Source organism: Varanus komodoensis, unplaced genomic scaffold, assembly GCF_004798865.1.
Source record: "Varanus komodoensis strain SLA01 unplaced genomic scaffold, ASM479886v1 scaffold49, whole genome shotgun sequence".
NCBI classification, from domain to species: Eukaryota; Metazoa; Chordata; class Lepidosauria; order Squamata; family Varanidae; genus Varanus; species Varanus komodoensis.
In genome coordinates this window covers 1,830,877-1,853,958 of record NW_025336072.1, presented here as the reverse complement: position 1 = coordinate 1,853,958, position 23,082 = coordinate 1,830,877, and the positions used below count along the sequence as shown (strand labels likewise).

Below are 23,082 nucleotides of genomic sequence, written 5' to 3'. Positions count from 1 at the left end.
GAATGTCTTCTTCTCTGTTGTCCATCAATTCCTTATTAGGGTGGCCTAAGGAGATTCTTTAAAGACTTAGAACATTCATAAATTAGCATATGCAAAGTTATGGTGCTTTTTCCCTTGGTCATATGGTCCTATATCCCAAATCTTTTTTGTAGCATGTACTACCCTTAATGATAGGTAAGTGCACTGGAACCCTTTTTTCTGAAAAGGAAAATAAATATCCTTAAGTACTCCTCCCCACCCACCCGCACACACACACACACACACGCGTGCGCGGAGAAAGCAGCTTCAGAAGGGGTGATACTCAATGGAGAAGCAAGCAGATATGTGAGGGGGAAAGGTTTACTGAAGCCTTTCTCATCCCGTTTTTTCCACTTTAAATCCTTCCTCTCTACAGCATATTTTCTACTTGTGGGACTTGTTAGTTTGTTTGAAAACAATTTTAATAGTCGTTGAAAATCTGGATCCAAAAATTCCACAACCATAACCCGATTAAGTCCTCCTAAGCAGAACTTATTCCCAATTAAATTCTTGGAAGTATGCAGGGGTTAAATAGACATAGACTTAAAACTAGTCATTCCCTTTCTCAGCCATTAATGATTCGGGGAACGGTAATTCCTTGAGGAAGAATACAGAACTTTTAATAGGATATTCTTAGCATCTTTACCAAACTACAATTCCCACCTATACCGGTCATAAGACTAACATAAGTGTGTAATATAGTCGATGTGTTCATAAGTGTAGAATTAAAAGGATGCATACAGAAGAAGGACATGTAATGCTTAGGCAGAGTTGACAGCTAACAGATACTGGGGAGACACAAGCAAGAGGGAGTAAAACCCCCCAACAACTCTCCAAAAGCCAGCCAAGCTCCACTGAAAGTTTTCGGCACTCACAGGCGGATTGCTTGGAAATTAAGCAACGAATGCGCCAAGGAGGATCAATGACTGCCAGAGCCGGGATAGCAGCCAATAGGAAGCGGAGCTGTCGGGCGGCTCTGGGGGCGGGGCAAAGAGGCGACACCGCTGCCCTGTGATTGGTATTGGCGTGCAGGTGAAGCCAATGGGGCACCTCGGCGGCGACGTTCCTTCTTGCTGGGCTTGTGACGTAGGCTCCCCTTTCAGCTGTGACACGCACTGCAAGAAGCCACCGCTTCCCTTTTCACCCGCGCACTCGGCGAAGGGAGGAGAAGTCGCTCGCTTCTCGAAGGTATGGCGGCGCGTTTGGCGCGCGGGCTGTCTGACTGCTTTTGCGGGGTGGGGAAGGGCGTGCGGTGGGGCTCCCACTAGCTGGGGCAACTCCTCTGGGCCCCTCCTGAGGAGTGCCCGTCAATCTAGGGCCGTCCTTCCGGAGGATGCCGAAGAGAGGGTGGCCGGCGGAGCCAGCTCCTCAGGGATAGAACAGACCTCTGGGCGGAACCTCGCTTCCCGCATTACTGTCTTTCCGCTTTTCAAGCCCTCTGAAAAGACCAAAGCAAAAAGGTAGCCCCAAAATGCTCTTCCCGCTTGCAGCTTCCTCCTGCCTTAATTTGATGGAAAGGCAGGTCTGAGCTCCTCTTTATTGTTTGTGATCAGCAGCTCTAGATACTATTTGGGTATCTCCTGACCATGGGCAGAGTGTTCACCAGCGTACGCTAAGAGCATCTGTTTACTTTTCAGCCCCAGCCAGTTTTCCGATAGAAATTTTTGCACAAAGTGGTGGGTGCCTCAGACTCCAAAATATGTGAAGTCTTGTCCTTATAGACTCTATATGAAGTTTATAGTAGATAATCTTAATAGACCTCTTTACTTCTCTCAGTTCTGTAGAGAGCTATAGCGAACTAGTGATCTCAAAAGAAGGTGCAGGAGGCTTCCTATTATCTTTAGAAGAAAAAACATTGCTCTGTTTAAGATCTGACTCTGATATGATACACATTTATCTAGGAGTAAGACCTACTGAACTCAATAAGGTTTATGTTCAATAAGGTTTGCACTCTTAGTGATTAGCTGATTTCTCTTTTCTCTCTCTCTCTATCCAGAAGTATGTCATCTTGGTATATTGTAGCAGTGATAGTGGGTAGAAATGGATGATTATTTTAAAGAGCAAACAGGCTTGAGAGAAGCATTACCACCAATGGTATAAATCCATAAATTAGTCCTGTGGGTGCCGCTTGCGAATGAGCTTTTGTGGGTTTTTGAAACGGTGCAAAACTTGCAAAACCTGTTCACAAAGACAAAAAAAGTTTGGGCAGTTGGCCTGCTTACATACTGCCTTCAGCTCTTTGAAGAATATTGTCTGCTCCAGTCTGACATTTCCCAGCTCTGTTAAGCAGATATCTTTTCCCAGCTGATACAGTAAACCAAGTTTTTTGGAACTTAAAAACACTGTTTTCTTGCTGTTAGTTTATCTGTATGGCTGTCACTTATTTTTGCTATTGCAGCTGATGATGGGCCTGTAGAACTATTTGAAGGGTGAATTATTTCATAACCAGGTTTTAACCAGGTTATTGTTTCATAACCAAGTTAAAGCATTAAATAAGGAAATGGACTTGAGAAGGCATCATTTTAGGTGGATTTATTTTGTATTAGGAATGTTCTTACAACTTTCCAAGTGACAACTTTCATCCACCAAAAAGGGTATATTTATACAATTTTAAAATCTGTATATCACATCTGATTTTTTCAGAAATGACCTCAATGTGTTATACAGGAGATATTGACTTAACTCAGTATCCATGATAATGGAGAACTTTAAAGAAAAATCTGTGCTACTTGGTAGGCCTAGCATGTGATGGTAACTCTCTGAACAGTTTTGTCTGAATTTGTAGTATCAGAGCTGTTCATTTTATTAAGCCAAATTTTATCCTTTTCTCAAAATAGGACCTGTTTCTTGCCTGTGCCTATTGAGCAAGCTAGATTATTTTCTGTGGGGGGTGTGTAGGGGGCAGGCCTGCACTGGCCTATCAGGTTGAATAATTCAGCCTGATGTAACCTCCAGTGATGCATTTTTAAAACTGGGCCTTATCCAAATCTTATGTGGTAAGGCACTTGCTCTTTTTTGTGAAATCTGTAAATGTCATACTGGAACTATGTTAACATCCTTTGTTAATATTGAAGGACTCAAGGGGTCTGGACCTGGTGCACTTTGTCCAATTAAGCACAACAAGAATGAGAGGAAAAAACTGTATTTTATTCTTGAGAGGAAGGTTTGAACATGCAACATGACAATTCATCCTGAGTGCATGGCAGAGTCCCCTTTTAATACCCCTGATGGCCAGGTAGCAATGACAGTTGCTTACTGGGTTGAAATTCCCACAGTGATTGCTGACTGGCACATTTGAATACAGGTGGTTCCCTTGCTTACCTGGGCGACTGGTCTCCCTGGAGTTTGGGCTGGGAGCTTTTGGTGGAAGACTGCTCAATCTCTGGCTGTTTGTAATGCTCTGATTTAGGTCGACAATGCTTGGGACATGACCATCCTGCCCAGGCACAATGCTGGCCAGCCAGGTACATTCTACAATATTAACAGGAGCACCCACTAGCTCTTTTTGAAGAGCTTGCAAAGTTGCATAACCATATGCTGGCACCATAGGACAAGTACAGTGCAAATATATTTGTACTTACTTAGAAACAGGTCTTGCTATGTCCAGTGGTATGTGTATTTACAAATTGCAGTGAAAGACATCTAGAAATATGTTCCCAAACTTAGTCATTGCTAAAAAATTGTGCAATAGGATAGAACCTAAGTCTGTGTTTAACTCTGAACACAGATATGGGAAATATGGGAAGGTAGTGTGGTAAACACAGTGAAAAAATACAGAAATGGGTTATTCATTCATTAATCTTGCCTTTGCATGGTGCTGTGCAAGAATATTAAATGTACTTTCAGTTAATCCAGGACATTGTGAAATTCATCCTTGCCTTGCTAGGATGATTAAGAGTTCCAGGTGAGGAGTTTGTGAGATATGCTGCTCCAGCAACTTGTGACATATTACTACATGTGACTGGTCTGGTCATATTTTAGGCAGAAACAGTTTTGAAAATCTTCTTTTCCACTGCAAGTTTAAAGTTCCATGTTTAAACTGTCAAACTTAATAATCAGCATACATAATGAAATAAGTGCAGCTGTATTTTATGAAAATTAAGTAAAAGCTACTGCAGTTGCTTGTAAACATTAACTAAAGATGTAAATTACTTGAAATTTGCTGTATGCTTTTCCATTCCATCTGCAAAGGTCCCTTTTATGCACAGCAAGAACCTGCACAGAGGACACTATTTTCAGGGTGGGAGGAGGTGACAGATCCTCCCATTTACCTGCTGCATTTGGCTGAGCAGCTGCGGTGTGTGGCACCCGGCAAACATAACCTAAACTCTCTAGTCTGTGCATTGTTTAAGATTTAACCAATACTTTAATCAATCTAGGATCTAACTTTAACTGCAATGAAACTGTGACATGTATTTGCGTGAAAGCTTTGAGAATGGTAAGAACTTAAAAATTCAACAAAGTATTAGTACATTCCCCTCTTCTTTCCTAGTAGTGAGATGTTTAAGGAGAGGAATATGTGGTTTAGTTTCCCTTTGGGAGAACACTGGCTATGTGTGGAGGTATTGCTTTATTTAGAAATACACAAGTAAAAATATATTTTGAGAGCTATTTGCTTCAGTGGGTCTCTCTCTCTCTCTCTCTCTCTCTCTCTCTCTCTCTCTCTCTCTCTGTGTCTGTTTCCACACTTTTTTCAACTCTATTAAGAATTTCAAAAACAAATTACATCATTTTTCTACATAGTCACCTTCCTTTGCATGCATTTTTCCCAGCGTTGTACCAACTTTTTAATGCCATCAGCAAAAAAATATAACGGTTTGAAGACTCCTCGTATAGAAAACAATTTAAAACGACACACATCATACTAAAAGCAACAAGATCCCCAAAAGGAGCACATGTTTTAGAGCCATCTTAAATAATCAAGAAGGGATAAACCTATAGCAATAAATTCATTCTGTTTTCTCTATATAACATACCCCTGAAAGTAGAAGAAGACCCCTTGTTTTACAGAATTCCGTTCCAGTATGCTGCTATGAGGGATAATTATGATAATATAATATAGATATTGGAGGATAAGGCTGACACTTATCTAGACCCATTTCAATCTGACCTGTGTCAGCCTTGGTTGCCCTGACAGATAATCTTTATTGGGAGAAGAATGAGAGAATACAATCCTGTTAATTCCACTCAATCTCTCATTGATTTTTTTATTCCATTGGCCATGGTATCTCTTGGATCCACTCTGTGGGTTAGGTATGGGAGACACTGTGTTGTGGTGCTTTTAGTCTTGCCTGCAGAACTGATTTCAGAGGGTAACACTTAGTGACTCTGCCTTGGACCCCTAACAGTTGGGTACCATCCTGACTCCAATGTTGTTTAACATCAGTATGGCACCACAGGGAGTGATGATTGGGGAATTTGAGGTGAAATGCAATCAGTGTGCTGATAACTTAGTCATGTCATCCTGTGACACATAAAACAGGAGAGGTTGAGCAAGTTCTAGATCAGTGTTTGGACTCAGTGATGGGTTGGGGGAGGGTCCATAAACTGAAGCTGGATCCTGGAAAAACAGAAGTCCTCTGAGTGAGTGGGGAAAAGGCTCATTCCCTGTTCTGGATGGGGTTACATTCCCTCTGAAAGATCAGGCTTGTAATCTGGGTGTACTCCTAGATCTGTTGTTGAAATCCCAAGGCACTGCAGCAGCTTGGAATGTCTTTCCCAATCTTCTGGATGGAGATAGGTTGGCCACAGTGTTACCAGGACTAGTAACCATAAGACTGGACTAGTGCTCTGGAAGCTGGACCTTGTGCAGGATGCAGCAGTCAGCTGTTGTCAGGAGCTGTTCTTTTTTAGCATGTAACTCTTCTGAAAGAACTGCATTAGTTGCCTATTTGCTACCAGGCTGGGTTTAAGGTTCTGGTATTAGTGTACAAGGCCCTGAACAACTTGGGACAAGATACCGGAGAGCGTGTCTTCTCTCTTATCAAGCTGCCCTATCACTGTGGTCACTGGGGGCATTCTCTTGGTGGTTCCAATAGGATCCATGGCCTAACCAGAGTCTACCAGAAGGGCCTTCAATCTGATGGCTTCAGTGTCTGTTGAATTCCTTGCTCTTGGAGGTCAGATAGGCATCAACACTGTGTTGTTTTCAGTGCTCACTGAAGACTTAATTCATTCTTGGAGCCTTTCTTGCTAAATACTCATGGTTTTGATGTTATTATGTTTTTATTATTTTATCTTTTTTAGCTTTTTTAAACTGTTCACCACTCCAAAATATGTTTAGATATGGAACAGTATTCAGATATGGTTAATAAATGAACCAATAAAGCTTGTTGTGTTTCTATGAATGTCTTGTAAGTTCCTGGTTGAGTAGTGCACTTTGCATATGTAGAGTATTGCTTAGTGTTTGAAATGCCATGGAAGCTATTAAAAACAGCCACTCTGGTCTTACAAAACAGGCAAACTACTAATCATACTGAAGCATAAAGCAGGATCTGTTTATCTTGAGGATAAACTGATTAGCGCTATCAGTGCTGCAGAAGTCTAGTGACAAGAGTGATATTGCAGTTCAGATTAAAATGAGCTGTAAAAGCTCCATATATGAACACTTGCATCAGTTAAACATGCTGGACAAATATTTTTAAGATCTTTTTAGTAGCATCAAGGTTCTAGGATTCCATGAAACCAGACATTCTTTTTGTTTTTCTTTATATGCCTTTACTTGCTGCTAAATGGGTAACTGTGAAAAAAACATTTCAGTAACATATTTTATAATTACAGAACTTCAGTATGTTTCTTAATCCTGAAGGCCGTGGTCTTCATCCCTTGCCTGTAAGCCTGTAGGTAGTATTGGGATGGAAAGTGCTTGGTAAAATGCTGGATGAGATGATACCTGATCTGATCTAGCAGGATCAGCACATCTTTTAAAAATGCTTTCTTTTAACATGCTCACTGTGGTTTTTTTCCTTGCTTCCATCTTGTTATCCAAATCAGTTTAACAGTCTATGCAATCTATGTACCTCTGTAGAGTATGTCAAAGAAAACTTAGCATCTTTGGGGTCTGCATAACTGGAACTCGTGTAGAAAATCCTTTACCATTTTCTTTTGCTGTTTAGGCTTTCATGTTACAGAAGCTGTGTAGTCATGCTTTTTATGGCTCAGAGCTGGGAATGTGCTAAGGAGAAATGGCTGTACAAATTGTGAAGTGACGTAGGGTATCCAAAAGGTCACTCATCATACTGATGTTTTTGATAAATTGGTGTAACTTCATCATTGACTGATCTCATTTGTATGACAGTGTGCAAATACACTCACTCATGAATGCAGGTATCTGTGCACCAGTTGGTAGGAAGGTAGGATACAAGACTGAGAGTTGTAATGGAAACTAGTGTTTAATTTTCTCATGTTGTCTCTTCCATACTGGCTAACTTCTGGAAAGTTACTGCCTGTCTACCTCCGTTATAGAGCTGTACTGGCTGTTTTGTGAATTTTTAAGTGTGCAGTAGGAAATGGACTGCCTCTCTCTGTGGTGAAATACTTTCAATGTACTTAGATCATCCTTCATGTAATCACATCTATTTTTGTAGATGCCTGTGATCAATGTTAATGGATTTCTTTGCAAATCTGATGGTGAAGCTGCTGTCCTCCATGAGTCTCTATGTTTCTCACCTGTTTTCCCATGTTACTTTTCTTTTCTCAGGCCTATACCATATTGTAATCATGTTCTCTAAACTGACCTGTCTGCAGTCCTTTGGTGTTCTCCGTCGGGGAGTTCATGCTTCAGTGAGTTCAGCAACATCTGTTGCTACTAAAAAAACAGTCCAAGGCCCACCCTCATCTGATTATATTTTTGAACGTGAGGCCAAGTATGGTGCACATAACTACCATCCACTTCCTGTTGCACTACAAAAAGGAGAAGGTATGTATATTTTATCTATCCAATATAGTGCCTTGCAGAAGTATTCATCCCCCTCAATGTTTTTACTTTTTGAGTTCCACATGAAACCCAGATTTCAGTCCAGTTGAGAATCTGTCACAAAACTTGAAAGTTGCCATTCGCCAGTGGTCCCCATCCAACCTGACTGAACTGGACCGATTTTGCTAACGTTGGGCAAAAATGTGCAAATATGATAGGTATTTACCCAAGAAGACTTGCAGCTGTAATTGCTACCAAATGTGCTTCTACCAAGTATTAACTCAGGGGGTTGAATACTTCTGCAGGCAAAAAGTGTCAGTTTGTTGTTGTTTAGTTTTGTGTCCCATGACAAATATTTTGCATCTTCTTTGTGTTAAATATCTTTTGTACCTCAAGTGGTAACTATGCCAGTTAAATCAATTTCAGTTCCAGGCTGCAACTCAACAAATTTGTAAAAATCAAAGTGGGTAAATACATCTGCAAGGCACTATATGTTCCTAGGCAATATTTATTTATTTATTTAAAACATTTCTATGCCGCCCCATTTGCCGAAGCCTTGGGGCGGCTTGCAACATAAATTAAAATACATTAAAAATGTAAACAAATTAACAATATAAAATAAGTCGCCCTGGCCAGATAAAATAAGCAAATAATATTAACAATGAAAATGACATTTAAATAAAAAGGTCTTCGCCTGGCGCCAAAAAACGAATAACGACGGCACCAGGCGGACCTCTCTGGGGAGCGCATTCCATAGATTAGTGACTTAAGTAACATTGAGAATATCAATTCAACCATATAATTCCAGTTTACCATTTTCTTCCACACCTTTTGAAAAATGCACAGCCACCACAAAAATGGTGTTTCCATGGGGAGCAGAAATACTGTGATGGTACAACTGCTGCATTTGCTCTTTCTCTTTTGCTTACTTGCTCATGCTTGTTTTTTCAGAAGAGAGAATGCTGAGAGAGTAAGCAAGTGGAATGCCTGTTGGTGTTTTTTTTTTAAGTGCCAATGGAAACAACAGAATCTGTGATTGCTACCTGTATATTTGCTCTTTTTATGAAAGAGAAGGAGTAAGTTCACATGTGCCGCTAGTACGGGGAAGGAGAAAGGGACCAGGGTTTTGGGAGGAAGGAGCGGCAGGCAAGTATCCAGAACAGATGACTGTGACCTCCCATTCAACTCCTGCCAGCTTTTCTTGTGTCTGGAAAACCCTCATAGAATGGAAGTTAAATACTTCTCTCATGGGGAAAAATTGACAAGGTGAGCCAGTGGGCAGGGACATAATAGCATAAATAAAAGCAGACTAAACAGCTTGGTGGCAGAAAGCCAGTTCTCATCCTTTGGGTGTGGCTCCAGATCCCTAGGTTCTTTTTATCAACTATGAATTCCCAGCAAGCCACTTTTGGATGTGGGTTATGGGTAGAAAGGTAATACTGTGCCCCAAAGTGACCTAGTAATAAATCATTTGAAATTATTTGCAGTTACTGTGCAAAACCACTATGCCAAGCAAGAGACACATTCTTGCTTTACTAGCCTGGGGTTATCTTTTTGCTTTCCCTCCTATCAGTAATACCAGCTGGAATGCTCTATTTGAACAAGGTTTTTCCTCCTGGCCTGTAGGCTTATGTCTCCATCAATCCCCAGATATCTGAAGAATAATCACAAGGTTGAAGGAGGTTGGCATATAAGGCATGGACTAAGGTACACTCAGTTATAAATCTGTATTCTTGCTTCACTGCTCCCTTCTGATTTTGTTTCGGTGCCTGGATAGAGGTAGCTTTTTGTTAGCTGACACTGATGTAGTACACAGAATGGGAAATTATTCAGTTGGTCTGATCAGGACAGAGGCTCCTATCATTTGCAAGAGAGGCAGCAGCAGACAAAGGTTGTGTTTGCCAGTCTTTCCTTTCCTGATGAAGCTTGGAGGTACGGATTTCATAGAGTTGTGAGAAACAGTCTACAGCTGTCACTGGCTGAAACACATCTGTGACTGCATCTCTATTTCTGGCTGCCTCTCAGTTAGCATTTGAAGCCATCTCAGTGGAGATGGCATCAGTTCCTTGAAAACTCATGAGAGTTTGGAGAGTGTAAGTGTCATGTTTTCCTTGCTTGCAGAGAAGAGCAATTCATATTACATTACGTATTGTTTGTGACCTACTTTGCTTATAAAGCATACTGCTCTTCTGTATTGGCTCTGCTTTTCATAGATACAACATGCTTCTTTCCTAAGACTGAAGCGAGTGAGTTGGGAGTTTGAAACTCTTTGTTCAATAAATGTGTCTTGCTACCAGATAACTGTGTACTGTACAGGAGTCTAGCTCACACACAAGCCTTTCTGCTGGCCGAAAGGTGAGAGCACGCATGCGGCTGTATTGTGACCCCTCTTTCCTTTTACTGCTGTATCATACAGCTGGGGGAAGTAGCTGGCATGGCTCTTCAGAGATTCTGCCTTGCAGAAACGCCTCCCTCTGTAGGATGATTCTGCAGAGCCAGGCATTTTGGCCAGGCAGGCTCTCCAAAGAGCCATATGCCTGTTTCTTGCGTTGATGCATTTCTCTGAAGGGCAGCTGGTCTGAAGAGGGTGAATGCCACGGCAGGGAAGCAGGTGGCAAGGCTTTCTGTAGCACCTACTAGAGGCTGCAGGAGTGCGCTCTCCTGGCAGGGGTGGGAGCAGGGGAGTAGTGCCGTTTGCCACCACTTCTGCTCTGCTGCCTGAGGCAGGGGCATTACTCTGGTCCATGGGAGGGTTGGCCTAGCAAGAGTCCACCCACCGTAATAGTAGACAGCCTTTATTTTTAGCACTCAACTCTATCCCAATGTCCTTTGGCATATGACAAGAACCTGGAAGCATACAGTTGAAATGTTCTCCTCTTTCCACAAGCTTTGGAGAAAATTAATGCACTGTACATCCAAGTTGTTTCAAAAGTTCCCTCATATGAAGCAACAGACTGAGATGAATCAAGAGATGATTGAGTCGCCCACATCTGAGGTCTCTGAGTCATGGAAAATTCAGGAGAGCCCCCCACCCCAGGTCTGTGGAACACATTCTCGACAGTAGTCTGGCTGGTGCTGAATCTGACATTTTTTCAGCACCAGGTTAAGATGGTCCTCTTTTCTTGAGGCCTTTAAAGACTTGCTTGGCTGCCCAGGGGCCTGAGGGGAATTATGCATCTTGGATGTTTCTGCAGAGCTGCTCTTTGTTGTCTTTTTTTAGCTGTTTTAAACTTTCTAACATTTCCGATTTTTTTCATTTTTATTGCATTTTTATTGTCTGTTTTAATGAACAGTTATAAACTGCTCAGAGAGCTTCAGCTGTGGGGTGGTACAGAAATGAAACAAACAAATAATACATCTTTGGTCACCTCAGCAACCATATCTTGTGGTGCCTATGTTCCAAATTGGGTCTTAGTTGATATATATTTTACATTTTTAAAAGTCGCACCTGGAGGAAGAAGTCTGGTAATGCAAACCTTAAAGAAATGGTTTATCTGAATAACTATAGTTGTATACCAACCTTAAAAGATATCACCCCAAAGTTCCTAGCCTTTTTAGTTGCCAGCATTTTACTTAGAGGACCTTACAAAGGAAGGACTGATCATTCCATCTCTTCTTTACCTCCTCCCCTCATGAATAAGAAGCAGAACAGTAAAATTATTTATAGCCTTGGAGTGCAGTTTGCTCTGTCCCTTTGCTTCCAGCCCATTTTTCTTTGTGCTAGACATAACCGAAAACAAGTGGACCTGGAAAGGAGGCTGGACCAGTCCATGCCATGACTAAATAGCCATATTCCTATGCTAGCTGTAAAGAAGGTTCACTCTGTCTGTCTGTCTGTCTGTCTGTCTGTCTGTCTGATTGGTACTTAGTGGACTGACCAATTAGAAAGATACCAATTTGTGTTTTCTTCCTAATAGATGTATATAGCAGATGATAAGTGCATGTCGGCAGTTGCCTTATGGTCCAAATACCATTTTCCTTCCACTTGGTCCTTGCCCTTGGAACAATTAAATGCCATTCAGTGTTTTCCTCTGGTACTAAGTAAACTTGATAGCTAGAACAAAAAGCAAATAAACTGAGGCTTATTCCTAAGGCCATCTATACAGAGTCAAGCTGGCTATAGGTTATTTTGCATCCCAGCTCCAACCTCCGGAGCCTGTCCTGAAGTTGATGCTGGGGCTCCAAAGCTGGAGCACCACTCCCCTGCTCTCTCAGGTGGCAGTGAAAGAACCGCATTAGTTGCAACTCCGAGGTTTCACGAGTGACTTCAGAGACAGAGTTTTGTGGGTGGGGAGTGAAGGAGGCAGGGAGTGCCAGCATATTTCGTATCCTGGTGGTTCCTCAGTCTCTACTTATATTTTGGGGCAAAACTTCGCTCTTTACTTCTTCTGCCCATTGTAGGATGCCCATAATCCTCCAGGTTAAGGAGATTATGGGCAGCTTCATTGGGTTGAACTGCCATCAACATGATTTCCTAATTTTGATGATCGAACATATTTCTCTTGCACAGAATGATGCTGTTGTAGTAATTGCTGTTGAGAGCTAGGTGTGCGATTCTCTTTCTCCCTCTCCCCATCCCCATTTCATTTTTTGTTGTAAAAGTTACTGGGCTTTTGGTTCTGTCTTAGTGCAAAGCATATATGGACTTGAACACATACTAGTAGGTGCCCAGGACTTGGGACTTCAGATGCTTATCACGTGCCCCACAGTTTCTCGTACGTGTCACCGCATTTGGCAAGCTTCACTGCTTCTTGAGAATGCATCTTTAACCTAATTAGGAGCTCAAATAGTGCCAGAGTCTAACTGTTCTCTTGCTACTATGTAACCTTGTAGTAAAACAAACTTCTGGAAACGTCTTACAGGTCAAGTCTTATTGGTTTACAGTGGCAAATTAGCAACTTTGTAAAGAAGTAATACCTCACAGAACATGCGTTTGCTACATGTTCCAAACTACCAAAGTGTCATGCAACTATTATCAAGTGCTTCCTTGAGGACAAGTAAATGGTTGTTTTGTTCTGGGCATCTTGTGGCTTGCTGAAGCATAACGTCAAGGGAAGACAGCTATGTAGCTTTCAGTTTTCCTTGGAGGACTGAAAAATAACAGCTTTCCCTTGCCTTTGGCCTATAAAGGACTTGCTCACTTAAATCAAACATGTGAGCTTATCCATGAAGTTTAGTCTGCCTTACATAGAGTTAGGCAGAAGCTGTATGTTGAGTGAAAGTTCGAGAGTTATCTCGTATGGAAAAAATTGCTTCTTTGCAGTCTGGAAAGAGAAAAACAAGAATGTTTCAAACTATGGCATGCCAACTAACTTGTCCTATGGCCTCCTAAACAGAAGAACTACAGGATACTTTGGATTCCCAGATCTGAGAATGGAGACAGAACTCCAGTCCCAGAGCTGAGTAATTGTGAGCTTCATTCCCCTTCCTTCCATTGCACTCTCCTCCCTCTTGAGAAGCACCCTCAGCTAGGAAACATTCATGTAGCAGAAATGCAAAACAAGTAGTGGGGAGGCAAGGAGTCCCTTTGCCAGTCCTCCCACTCTGCCCAGGATGCTTGTAATTCTCACAGTTCAGTCTTATGGGCAGCTTGTTTGGCTTGCATCCTTAGTTTCTGGAATGCTAATTTGATAACAATATCAAATAACTATGGTCTTTCCCAGCTGGCTAGTATGGAATGCTGCCTGTCACTGCCAACAGGTTGCCACAGACTGCACAGAAGGCATAACTTCTGGACAGTGCTAGTAAAGGACAGAATTCTGGCAGTTCACAGCATACAGTTAATGCTCCTTTGGCCAAATGCAGCATACTGGGTTAGGGTTAGGAAAGAAGTCAAAGCTGGGGTTGGATTTAATTTTAGCAGCTTGTATTTTTAGACATCAGACCTCAGTACTGCTACAGCGCCTGCCTGTAGGCTAACCACTGCTGCATCATGACCCCTAAACTATCAGTGTGTTCTGTGAGTGCAAGACAACAGTCCTTTGCTTGTAAAACTAAAAACTCAAGTTTTTGCATTCAAACCTATTGGGGAAATGGAAAATTATGAACTTGTACACTCTGTACTGATGTTATTCTGGCCAGGTTTTGATAAAGCAGCCACACGATTCATGAAGTGTGGCTGGAGTGGTAGCTGTTCTGCAGAAACTATATATTTTTCTATACTTTATTCAATATCAGTTGAATAAGCTGGACCATGATTCTCTATGTCTATTCAGAAGTAAGTCTGCTCTTAGTTCAGTGGGATTTCCTATTAGATAAATGATTGCAACTGCAACCAATTTGATCGCTTTCACTCTATTCCCAAATTCCTCAAACAGTAAGTGTTCTAAATTTATTTGTGTATGTTTTGTACAAGATATGCCATGCTAGTATTTTCCAAATACCTTCACTTTTTTTCTCAATTTTTTCCAGGAATTTATGTGTGGGATGTAGAAGGGAAAAAATACTTTGACTTCTTAAGTGCATACAGTGCTGTCAATCAAGGCCATTGTCACCCAAAGATTGTAGCTGCTCTGAAATCCCAGTGTGACAAACTTACCCTTACGTCCAGAGCGTTTTATAATGATGTGCTTGGTGAATATGAAGAGTATGTAACTAAAATGTTCAAATACAACAAGGTGCTTCCAATGAACACAGGTAACATTCCCTGTCTTGTCCTCCCAAAACCTTATGAATGAACATGTGAGTGCTCTAGAGGGCAGTTGTGGTTTCCTGAAGCTTGCAATGGCTTCCTGGGTGTTCAGAGAACACCAATTTTGATGTCTATTTGACCATGCCCTAAGAGAGCTTAATGTGGCTATGTAAATGCAGGTAGCTCTTCTATATTCCAAATGGATAAGTATCTCCTGGGGGATTAGATTCTTCATATTTCTCTTGGGAGAAGGGGTGTGTATACAGGATTGAATCTTTTGTGGGCCCAGTGCCACTTTCCTTCACTTTCCTTTTTTAAAGTGCCCTTGATGCTGAGCTTCCATTTCCCTTGGTCTTGGTAAAGGGTGCATTAGTCTTGCCTGCTTTGCATAGTGTGTATCTGTAGATAGTCTGTACTCTGGCTTCTGATAGTAATGGATATCCTTTCCTCCCCACCCCCACCACCGCACCCTTTCCCTCCATTGTATGTCCTTTTTTGCTTTAGGTGTGGAGGCTGGTGAAACGGCCTGTAAGCTGGCTCGTAAATGGGCATATACAGTGAAAGGAATTCCAAAATACAAGGCAAAGGTTATTTTTGCAGGTATGTGAAAGCTTAATAATGTGCTTCAAGTGGTGACAATTTTTTTTTATTATTATTACATTTTTATACTGCCCATAGCCAAAGCTCTCTAGGCAGTTGACAGCAATAATCCTAGATCATACACTCAAGTCACCCATCCCACTTCTGCCCAGGCCTGACCTTGCTTAGCTTCCAAGATTAGGCAGGGTCAGGCACTTCAGGCTACATGGAAGCTACAGATAGGAAGATACCTTGTACTCTGTCATACCCTTCATGTATCTAGACTAGTATTGTCAACACTGACTGGCAGCAGCTTCCAGGGTTTCAGGGAGGAGATTTCCCAACCCTGTATAGCGCTTCCAGGGATTAAACATGCATGCAATACAGTGAGACACAGTATCTTATTTCTGGATAAGCCAAATGTGATACAAATTTACAAGATGTAAATGTATATAAAAATACTGGGACGGTGCATCTTTTTCTTTATTTTACTTCTGCATGCAGAGTTCTTGCCACCCTTCCCTTTGACAAGAATGGGAGGGAAGTGAGTACACTAGCTCAAGGACTGGCATTGCTCTTAGTCCTTCTTTGGTCATGTCACAGGGAATCAGGTATTTGGTCCTGTGGATCCAGGGCTCTCTGCTGGACTCTGTCCTTTACACCACTGGTGAAATGCCACCAGTGGTACCTCTACACCCACAGAGATTTCTGCAGCTACACCAGGGACTCCTCCAGCGCTGCTCTTGTGCCAGTCAAGTAGTGTTTGTGCATATTCCAGATGCTCTTCTGGCAGGCTGTAGAATTGTAGTGTATTGCACTTTACTTCAAGGGTTTAGTCCCTGGGACCCAGGCTTCTTCCTTCTAGATGACATCTGTGGGTGGACACTCTTCCTGAAGCACTGCACACTATTGTTGTGGGGAAGTATTTCCATGCAGAGCAACTCCTCTGTGCAGGAGAGGCAAAGAGTGGTTGATCTATACCTTCTACTTGGAGAAAAGGGCAGCTCCTCTCAGCAACAGAGGAAAGGCTGCTGTTCTCTATTGCTGAGGGAGGAGACATCATCTTCTCTCCAAGCAAAGAGAGAAGAGTGGGTTTTCCCTTCCTCTGCTTGAGTGAGTTTCCTGTTCTTCAGCTTTGGGAGAGCAGTGTGGCATGGGGGAAGACATCCATTGATTGGAGAATCCCCTTCCCTGCCCTACTGGGTGCTATGAAGCCTTCACTTGTGCTTAAGGTTGCTGGGAAAAAGGAGCAAATGATTACTGTTTTCCTATTTTGGAAATATAAAATCCAGCAGTTATTTACTGTTTAGATAAGCTAATTAAAAATGTATCTAAATGTACTTTTCTATTAATCCCTGTGGTATCTTTGTATAGTGTGAATGTGTAAAACAGTGTTGAGTGGATTCTGTTGTGAACCAGGAGAACAGCCTATGTAGCTCTGGCTGTGGCTGGTTCCAAAATATAGAAGATGAAGTTGTGACTCAGTTGGCAAGGGCACATGATCTAAACCCAACAATGATCAGTGTAAAGTGCTCTACCTTTCCAAAGTATCTAGTGTTTGGTAACCTCTTGAGCTGACTGGGTTCCATAGTATAACTGAATGTGCTTCTTTTAATACTTTTTATCTCCCTTACACCAGCTGGCAACTTCTGGGGAAGAACACTTTCTGCTATCTCGAGTTCCACAGATCCTTCCAGCTATGATGGGTTTGGCCCATTTATGCCTGGTTTTGAAGTAATTCCTTACAATGACTTGCCAGCTCTTGAGGTACTTCAGCATTTTCCATTCTATGAAGCAACCTAGAAATGTTTTTGCTGTGCTTTGTTTTTACATAAACTGTCCTGGAAATTGAAGGGCAATGTGCAAAAGTTTGTAATAAATGATAAAAGTGGTACTGCAACTGTAGAAATGGCTTCTGCAGCTTTAGATATTGGGTGGTGTAGAAGGCAAATAACAATTCTGTATTGTGTCCATGTACAGCCCATGTTACACTGAGGATCCTCTGTGATCCTGCTGAAAGGTGCATGTGACTGACTTGAATGTGTATAATCTTAAGTGTCTGGGGACGAAAGCCTTGAACTCGCTCATCATAGGAGTTTCAATAACAGGAAAGGGTTTGAAAATTAATAATGATGCTACCACTACATGATTTTTTTTCAGTGGAGAATCACTGTTCCTTCTGAGAGCAAAGTGGATGGCCCCCATGCTAAAAATGGGGTCACCCACAAAACAAAGGGAGGATACTGATTATTGAGGGCAACCCTGAGGTATGCAGAGCTAAGTAATATGAAAGGCATGTTTGTATGCAAGGGAAACCAAAGGGAGGCCAACAGAAAATGTGAATTATACAAGTTTTTGGATTGAGAGGAGAAGGAAGGGCATGAGGCAGCAGTCCACATAGGGTTAATACCTTGGGGCAGATCCTGCAAAGATCATTATTTCTGGCTCCCAGCTTGAAGAATGGGGAGGAGGACTGAGTAGGGGATGGTAACTGAGGGAGGGTAAAAATGAGCAAGGAGGGAGAAAGCAAGCAAAGGAGAAGAACAAAATGCTATTTAAAGCAGGAGTAAGGAAGAGTGGACAAAGAAAAGAAAGACCCAGAAGAGAGGAAGAATGGTAAAGCTACATATGTTTTTGACTAGCTTCTAAATGCAGTATCAAATATTGGCAAGAGTAGTATAATGTGGGATAAAATATGTACTCCAGTTGTATCAGTTTTTCCACTTCATGTGAAACTGAGGGGAAGATAATGTTGAACAATGTGCTCTCAATGTACCTTCCAAGTATCATGTAACCAGTGTAATTAAAAAAGAAAGAAAGAATTAAACTGCTCACTTTTTGCTTGCTGAGAATATTTGAAAGGTTTAAGCCCTAAACAAACTTACTCTTTCAGTAAGTTGGTCATGCATGTGTGTGGAGTTGAAATGAAATTAAAAGTCATAATCTATTGCTTTAATCATAGTCTAGCTAACCATAATCTATTTAGCCTAATCATAGATTAGTCATAATCTATTGTGATAACAGTATGTTCTAGTACGGACAGGCCTATTTAGAAGCAGTGTGTTTTAGGCAGAGAGGCTGAAACTATTTCTTCATAACTGCATTTGGTCATCTTGTTTCCTTCACAATACGTTTCTTCTTTAGCGTGCACTTGAGGACCCAAATGTAGCAGCTTTCATGGTGGAACCAATTCAAGGTGAAGCTGGTGTGATTGTTCCTGATAAAGGTTACCTAACAGGGGTGCGAGAACTTTGCACAAAGAATAATGTAAGTAAGCTAAAAAGAAAATGTTTAAGCTCTGGAAAAGTGACCAGGTCTTTTAATTCGCTAATACAGTTGGTTTCATCTGAATCAAAGCTATTAACTATCCATGTAGTTAAGGCACACCCTAGTCATTTTCTGATAGTGCTGATTGTAGTAGCATTTCATCTGACATAGGTTCTATCCAGTGCTGGCCTAACTTAAATCACATTTATTTCAGTGAGTCTGCTCTAAAAAGACTAATGTTGAATACAGATCAGCTTCCTGATCTTTTAAAGGCCTAGCACTGAATGATACAGCATTTTGGAGAAATCAGTGTTCTCTTTTCTTAAAGGTGAACTATTGCTTAACCCCACTATCTTATCAGTTCCAAGTCTGTCTTAAGCAGACAGCAAAGTTAATAGAGTGTACTTCGTGTACCCTTAGTTTGGACTTAAGCCCACTGATGGCAAGTCACAATTGTCTTTTCCAGTCTGTTGATGAGGCCTTTCACAGAGAACAACTCTGTTTACCTTCAGGTATACCACTGGTGAATTGCAGCCAGTGGGATTTTTATAATATACACATCACTTGGACTTTATTATTAAGTAGAAGGTCATACAAAAATGTGGATTATGGATGTGACCAAGTGAGCCATTTGACAATATTTCAATTTGTAGTGAAGCTTTGCAGTACCAAGAAAGACAGACAGACAGGCAAAATTGTTCATTGTGTGATAACTCACCAAGTCTGTCTGCAAGCTAAAAAATATCTTGCTGGACATCTGTTTTCTTTGGTGCTTCCAGTGGTAGAGGTGATGGTAAAACCCTGATAATGCTACGTAGATAGAAATCCTTCTTTGGAGAGAAATTGTTCTGTACAAGGACTATCAAATAGAAACACTGTAATGCAGGAGACCCCATCCGTTTTGGAATTGTGGGCACATTTGGGAACTGTGGTGGCCATTATCACAATATAGGTTCCCAGATGGCTAATCACATAATGGCTGCTCTGAGGGCCTAACTAGTCAAGATGAGCTATGGCAGGGTGGAGGTAAGACATTGTGAGAAAAAAGGGGGGAAAGCAGGAAGGCAGAGGGGTAGAGAGAAGGGAAAGAGCAAGGCTGGAGAACAGAAAGGGCGATGAAGAAGAGGGCCCTCAAAAATTTCAGATTTTTTTAAATTAAAGCAATCTTTTGAAGTGGGCAGGGACGGGAGAGATTTGTGGACACTATGTTAGGGATCCTTGCTGTAAAGGAAGCTCAGGTATTGGAATTTCACTCCTACTATTTCTTAAGAATAGTGGAGAACAAATGTGCCGGAATCCTTACTTTAAAGGTGCACCATCCAGGGATTGAATAGCCCTTAAATTTCTGGTACTGTGAAATTTGTTTGCTTGGAATGTTGGGATGAAGTTACTTTACTGAAGAAATATTTTTCTTTGAATTCAAGTACCAACTTATATATCAATACTTTTAAAAAATAAAACAGGTTCTCTTTATCGCTGATGAGATTCAGACTGGGCTAGGTAGAACTGGGAAAATGCTGGCTGCTGATCATGAAAATGTTAGACCTGATATGATACTGCTTGGAAAGGCCCTGTCTGGAGGTCTTTATCCTGTAAGTATTGCTTATTTTTTGGCGTTTTCCACAAAATAAGTACAAAGCTGTCCTAAGGAAAAAAAAATGTGTTATTGATACTGTGAAGTTAGAACATAGTTTTTACAGTATGGCAGTTCTTTAGTAACTAATTTCCAACTGGATAAAAAAGAGTGCCTTATAGAAAGGAAACAATATAGCATAAGAGCCTTTTGGCTGTTGGATGGTATTAAAACATGAAGAAAAAGAAAAATCTTTCAGGAGAACCTGTTACTAGATGTTCTTGTAGCATGCCTTGTTTTTACTTCTGAAGGGAGCAGTATTGATAAGCTTTTCCATGTTGCACTTGAGGAATTAGTGGCATGTTATTATTTTTCTGTAGCACCACATTTTACATAGGAAACATCTCTGGAATTGACCAATGCCCTATAGCCAAAGAAGGCTATATTAATTTGCTACAGCTATATAAAATGGTACAAAGGGTATACTGGTTAAAATTAGACCAAAACACCATAGCCTGCACCTTAAGCTGCTTTGATATGTGTTTGACCAAGGTTTAAGATCCACACTTTATTAGAAATGGTATGTTTATGCAAAATAACTATGAACTATCCCCTTTACTAGTACCTGTTGGCATAATGGAGTTACTGTCTTGAATCTCCAAGGTTATCAAAACTATTACTATCATGCTTGGATACTGTATTGGTGTACAGCATATCCTCTCGTTCAGGAGCAATTCACACTTTGAAAAAAGCATAAGTTTTGTTAATATATAAAACAAGAATTATTTCCAAACTATGATGCTTGGTCAACAATGGACTAGGATAATTTTTAAAAGGTATAATAGCTCTAATACAGGGTCTACACTCCCTGGGTAGCATGTACTTCCCTAAAATGTTGTTTACTGCCTCCTGTGACCCTAATTTGCTACTGTCACTGCCAAGGACCTTGTCAGAATCAGCACACAGAAAGTTTTCTCCTTGGAAGATATGGTGTGAACTAGCACTAGCCAGATCTTCTGGGTTTTGAGGGGTGGTTTGTGCGTGGGAAAAACGCATTTACATGCTTGTGGCCATTGGGACCAAAATAGTTGTGCACTCCTCTTCTAATACTTGAAACTTCTCTGTTAGTATATATACAAATGGGTAGGATCAACAGCAAACTGGCATAATCATAAACTGAAAGATTTGTCTGTAGAATTACTGAGCTCCGTTATGGAGCTAGGAACCAAGAAGAGAAGGTGATCTTTGAGAAAGTTCTTGTGTTTTAATCCTCTTTTGGGTTATGAATGGTATAAACTGGAAAACAGAAGAAACTAGCACTATGCCATGCTGTTTTGACTTTTCAACAGGGTACTTGATATTGCTTACGAAGAGGAACTTTAATATGCTTGGAAGTTGGAAGTAAGATCTAATGAAATCAGTGGGTATTGCTGCAAAGAAAAAGTCAGTAGGATCAGCTTGTGTGGATTATTTTCCAACGTTAAGATGGAAAAACATAGTCTGAATGCATTTTGGAACCTTCTATTTTTAGTTGAGTCAGCAGTGTAAATATAGGAAATACTTACTAAATGCAGTAAAAACAGTAAATCCTGTCTACTTCCACTGAAAACTGAAACATTTTCTTAGGAATGCATACTAAAGAAAATAGCAAGACATAAAAATTCACTGCGTGGAATTGTAGAGCAAGAACAACTTTGTGAGTGGTCAGCAGCAAATGTTCTGGAAGCACCACAAAGTTATACTGGTGGACCATCTGCAGTATTGTGAAGCGAAAGAGGACTTCCCTTTTTAACTGTAGCAATTTAAATGTCTCAGTACAGAATTTCTGTTCATAGGTTTCAGCAGTACTATGTGATGATGAAATCATGCTCACCATTAAACCAGGAGAACATGGTTCTACATATGGAGGGAATCCACTGGCCTGCCGGGTGGCCATGGCAGCACTTGAGGTATGTAGGTGGCAATTTGAGGCAGGCTTCCCAAACCTGGTACTCTCTAACTGTGCTAGACTGCAGCTTTCATCATTCTCAAGCAGCATAGCCCTTCCCCATTGGCTGTCCTCATCAGGAATGATGCTAGTTGCAGTCCAACCCATCTGGAGAGCGCCAGGATGGGGAAGGCTTGTTTATAGCCTTCAAAATAGACAAAACCACATTGCACTTACCTAAATAACTTGGAATGGCATGCTCAGAGAATTGTTAATTTTCCTAAGCTTGTCCATTCTATGAGGGTAATTATAAAATGCTGTGCAAATACTGAACAAACGACTGCGGAGCTGCTGTGCATCTGCTCCGTATCATACATCTGTTCAAAACTGAGCACTTGTGCCCATCTGCAGCGCTTCCTTGGTTAATTATGTGGTGGTGGTGGTGCAATGTGGACGGTACTGAATGTCTTACTGTGATTCACAGTACTGCCTCAGTGCTCAGTTTGATTCCAAACTGCTTTAGGTAATTGAAGAAGAAGACTTGGTGAAAAATGCAGAAAGCATGGGCAACTTGCTGAGGAATGAACTTATGAAAACGCCATCGGATATTGTGGCCTGTGTCAGAGGAAAAGGATTATTGAATGCTATTGTTATACGGCAAACTAAAGGTAAGTTCATCAGACCAAGGCTTCAGTATGTTGTAAGGCCACCTTTTAATTCTTGCAGGAAAATTGTTCTGAGAACCACATCAAAGACAATAGTACAATATTCCACCCATCCACCCATAATGGATGGCGTGATGCAGCCATTTGATGGGAAAATGGCTGTCATGTTCTCCCCTCCCCCACCTCAGTTTACTGCCTTAAAAACAGGAAAAGGCAGGATGAACATAGAAGGGTATCACCTTTTTAGAAAGGACAGGAAGGGAAAGAGAGGTGGGGGCGTGGCTTTATATGCCAGGGAAGGGATAGGATGCAGTGAGATAGAATGCAGCACAGATGGGGATTCGGTAGAGGCAGTCTGGGTGAAACTTAGGAGTTTTGACAGGGAAACAGACCTGACAGTGGGGGTATGTTATCGCCCTACAGGTCTACTTGAGACCCTGGATGATGTCCTGACAGGCCAGATTCTAAGGATATCTCAGGGGAGAGACACAGTAATTATGGGAGATT

The 23,082-nt window shown here is 41.3% G+C and overlaps 1 protein-coding gene across 1 annotated transcript in view; it reads left to right on the top strand.

Moving 5' to 3' along the window:
* The first annotated feature begins 1,097 nt into the window (after positions 1–1,097).
* The window catches only part of OAT (ornithine aminotransferase), a 25,572-nt gene continuing 3,587 nt past the window's right edge, over positions 1,098–23,082 (top strand). The window contains exons 1-9 of the mRNA XM_044445602.1: positions 1,098–1,206; positions 7,718–7,936; positions 14,345–14,569; positions 15,069–15,164; positions 16,783–16,910; positions 18,288–18,410; positions 19,874–20,002; positions 21,819–21,932; positions 22,434–22,578. Of these exons, the coding sequence (XP_044301537.1) occupies positions 7,738–7,936; positions 14,345–14,569; positions 15,069–15,164; positions 16,783–16,910; positions 18,288–18,410; positions 19,874–20,002; positions 21,819–21,932; positions 22,434–22,578 (1,159 nt within the window). The 5' untranslated portion in view covers positions 1,098–1,206; positions 7,718–7,737. The remainder of the gene's footprint in view (positions 1,207–7,717; positions 7,937–14,344; positions 14,570–15,068; positions 15,165–16,782; positions 16,911–18,287; positions 18,411–19,873; positions 20,003–21,818; positions 21,933–22,433; positions 22,579–23,082) is intronic.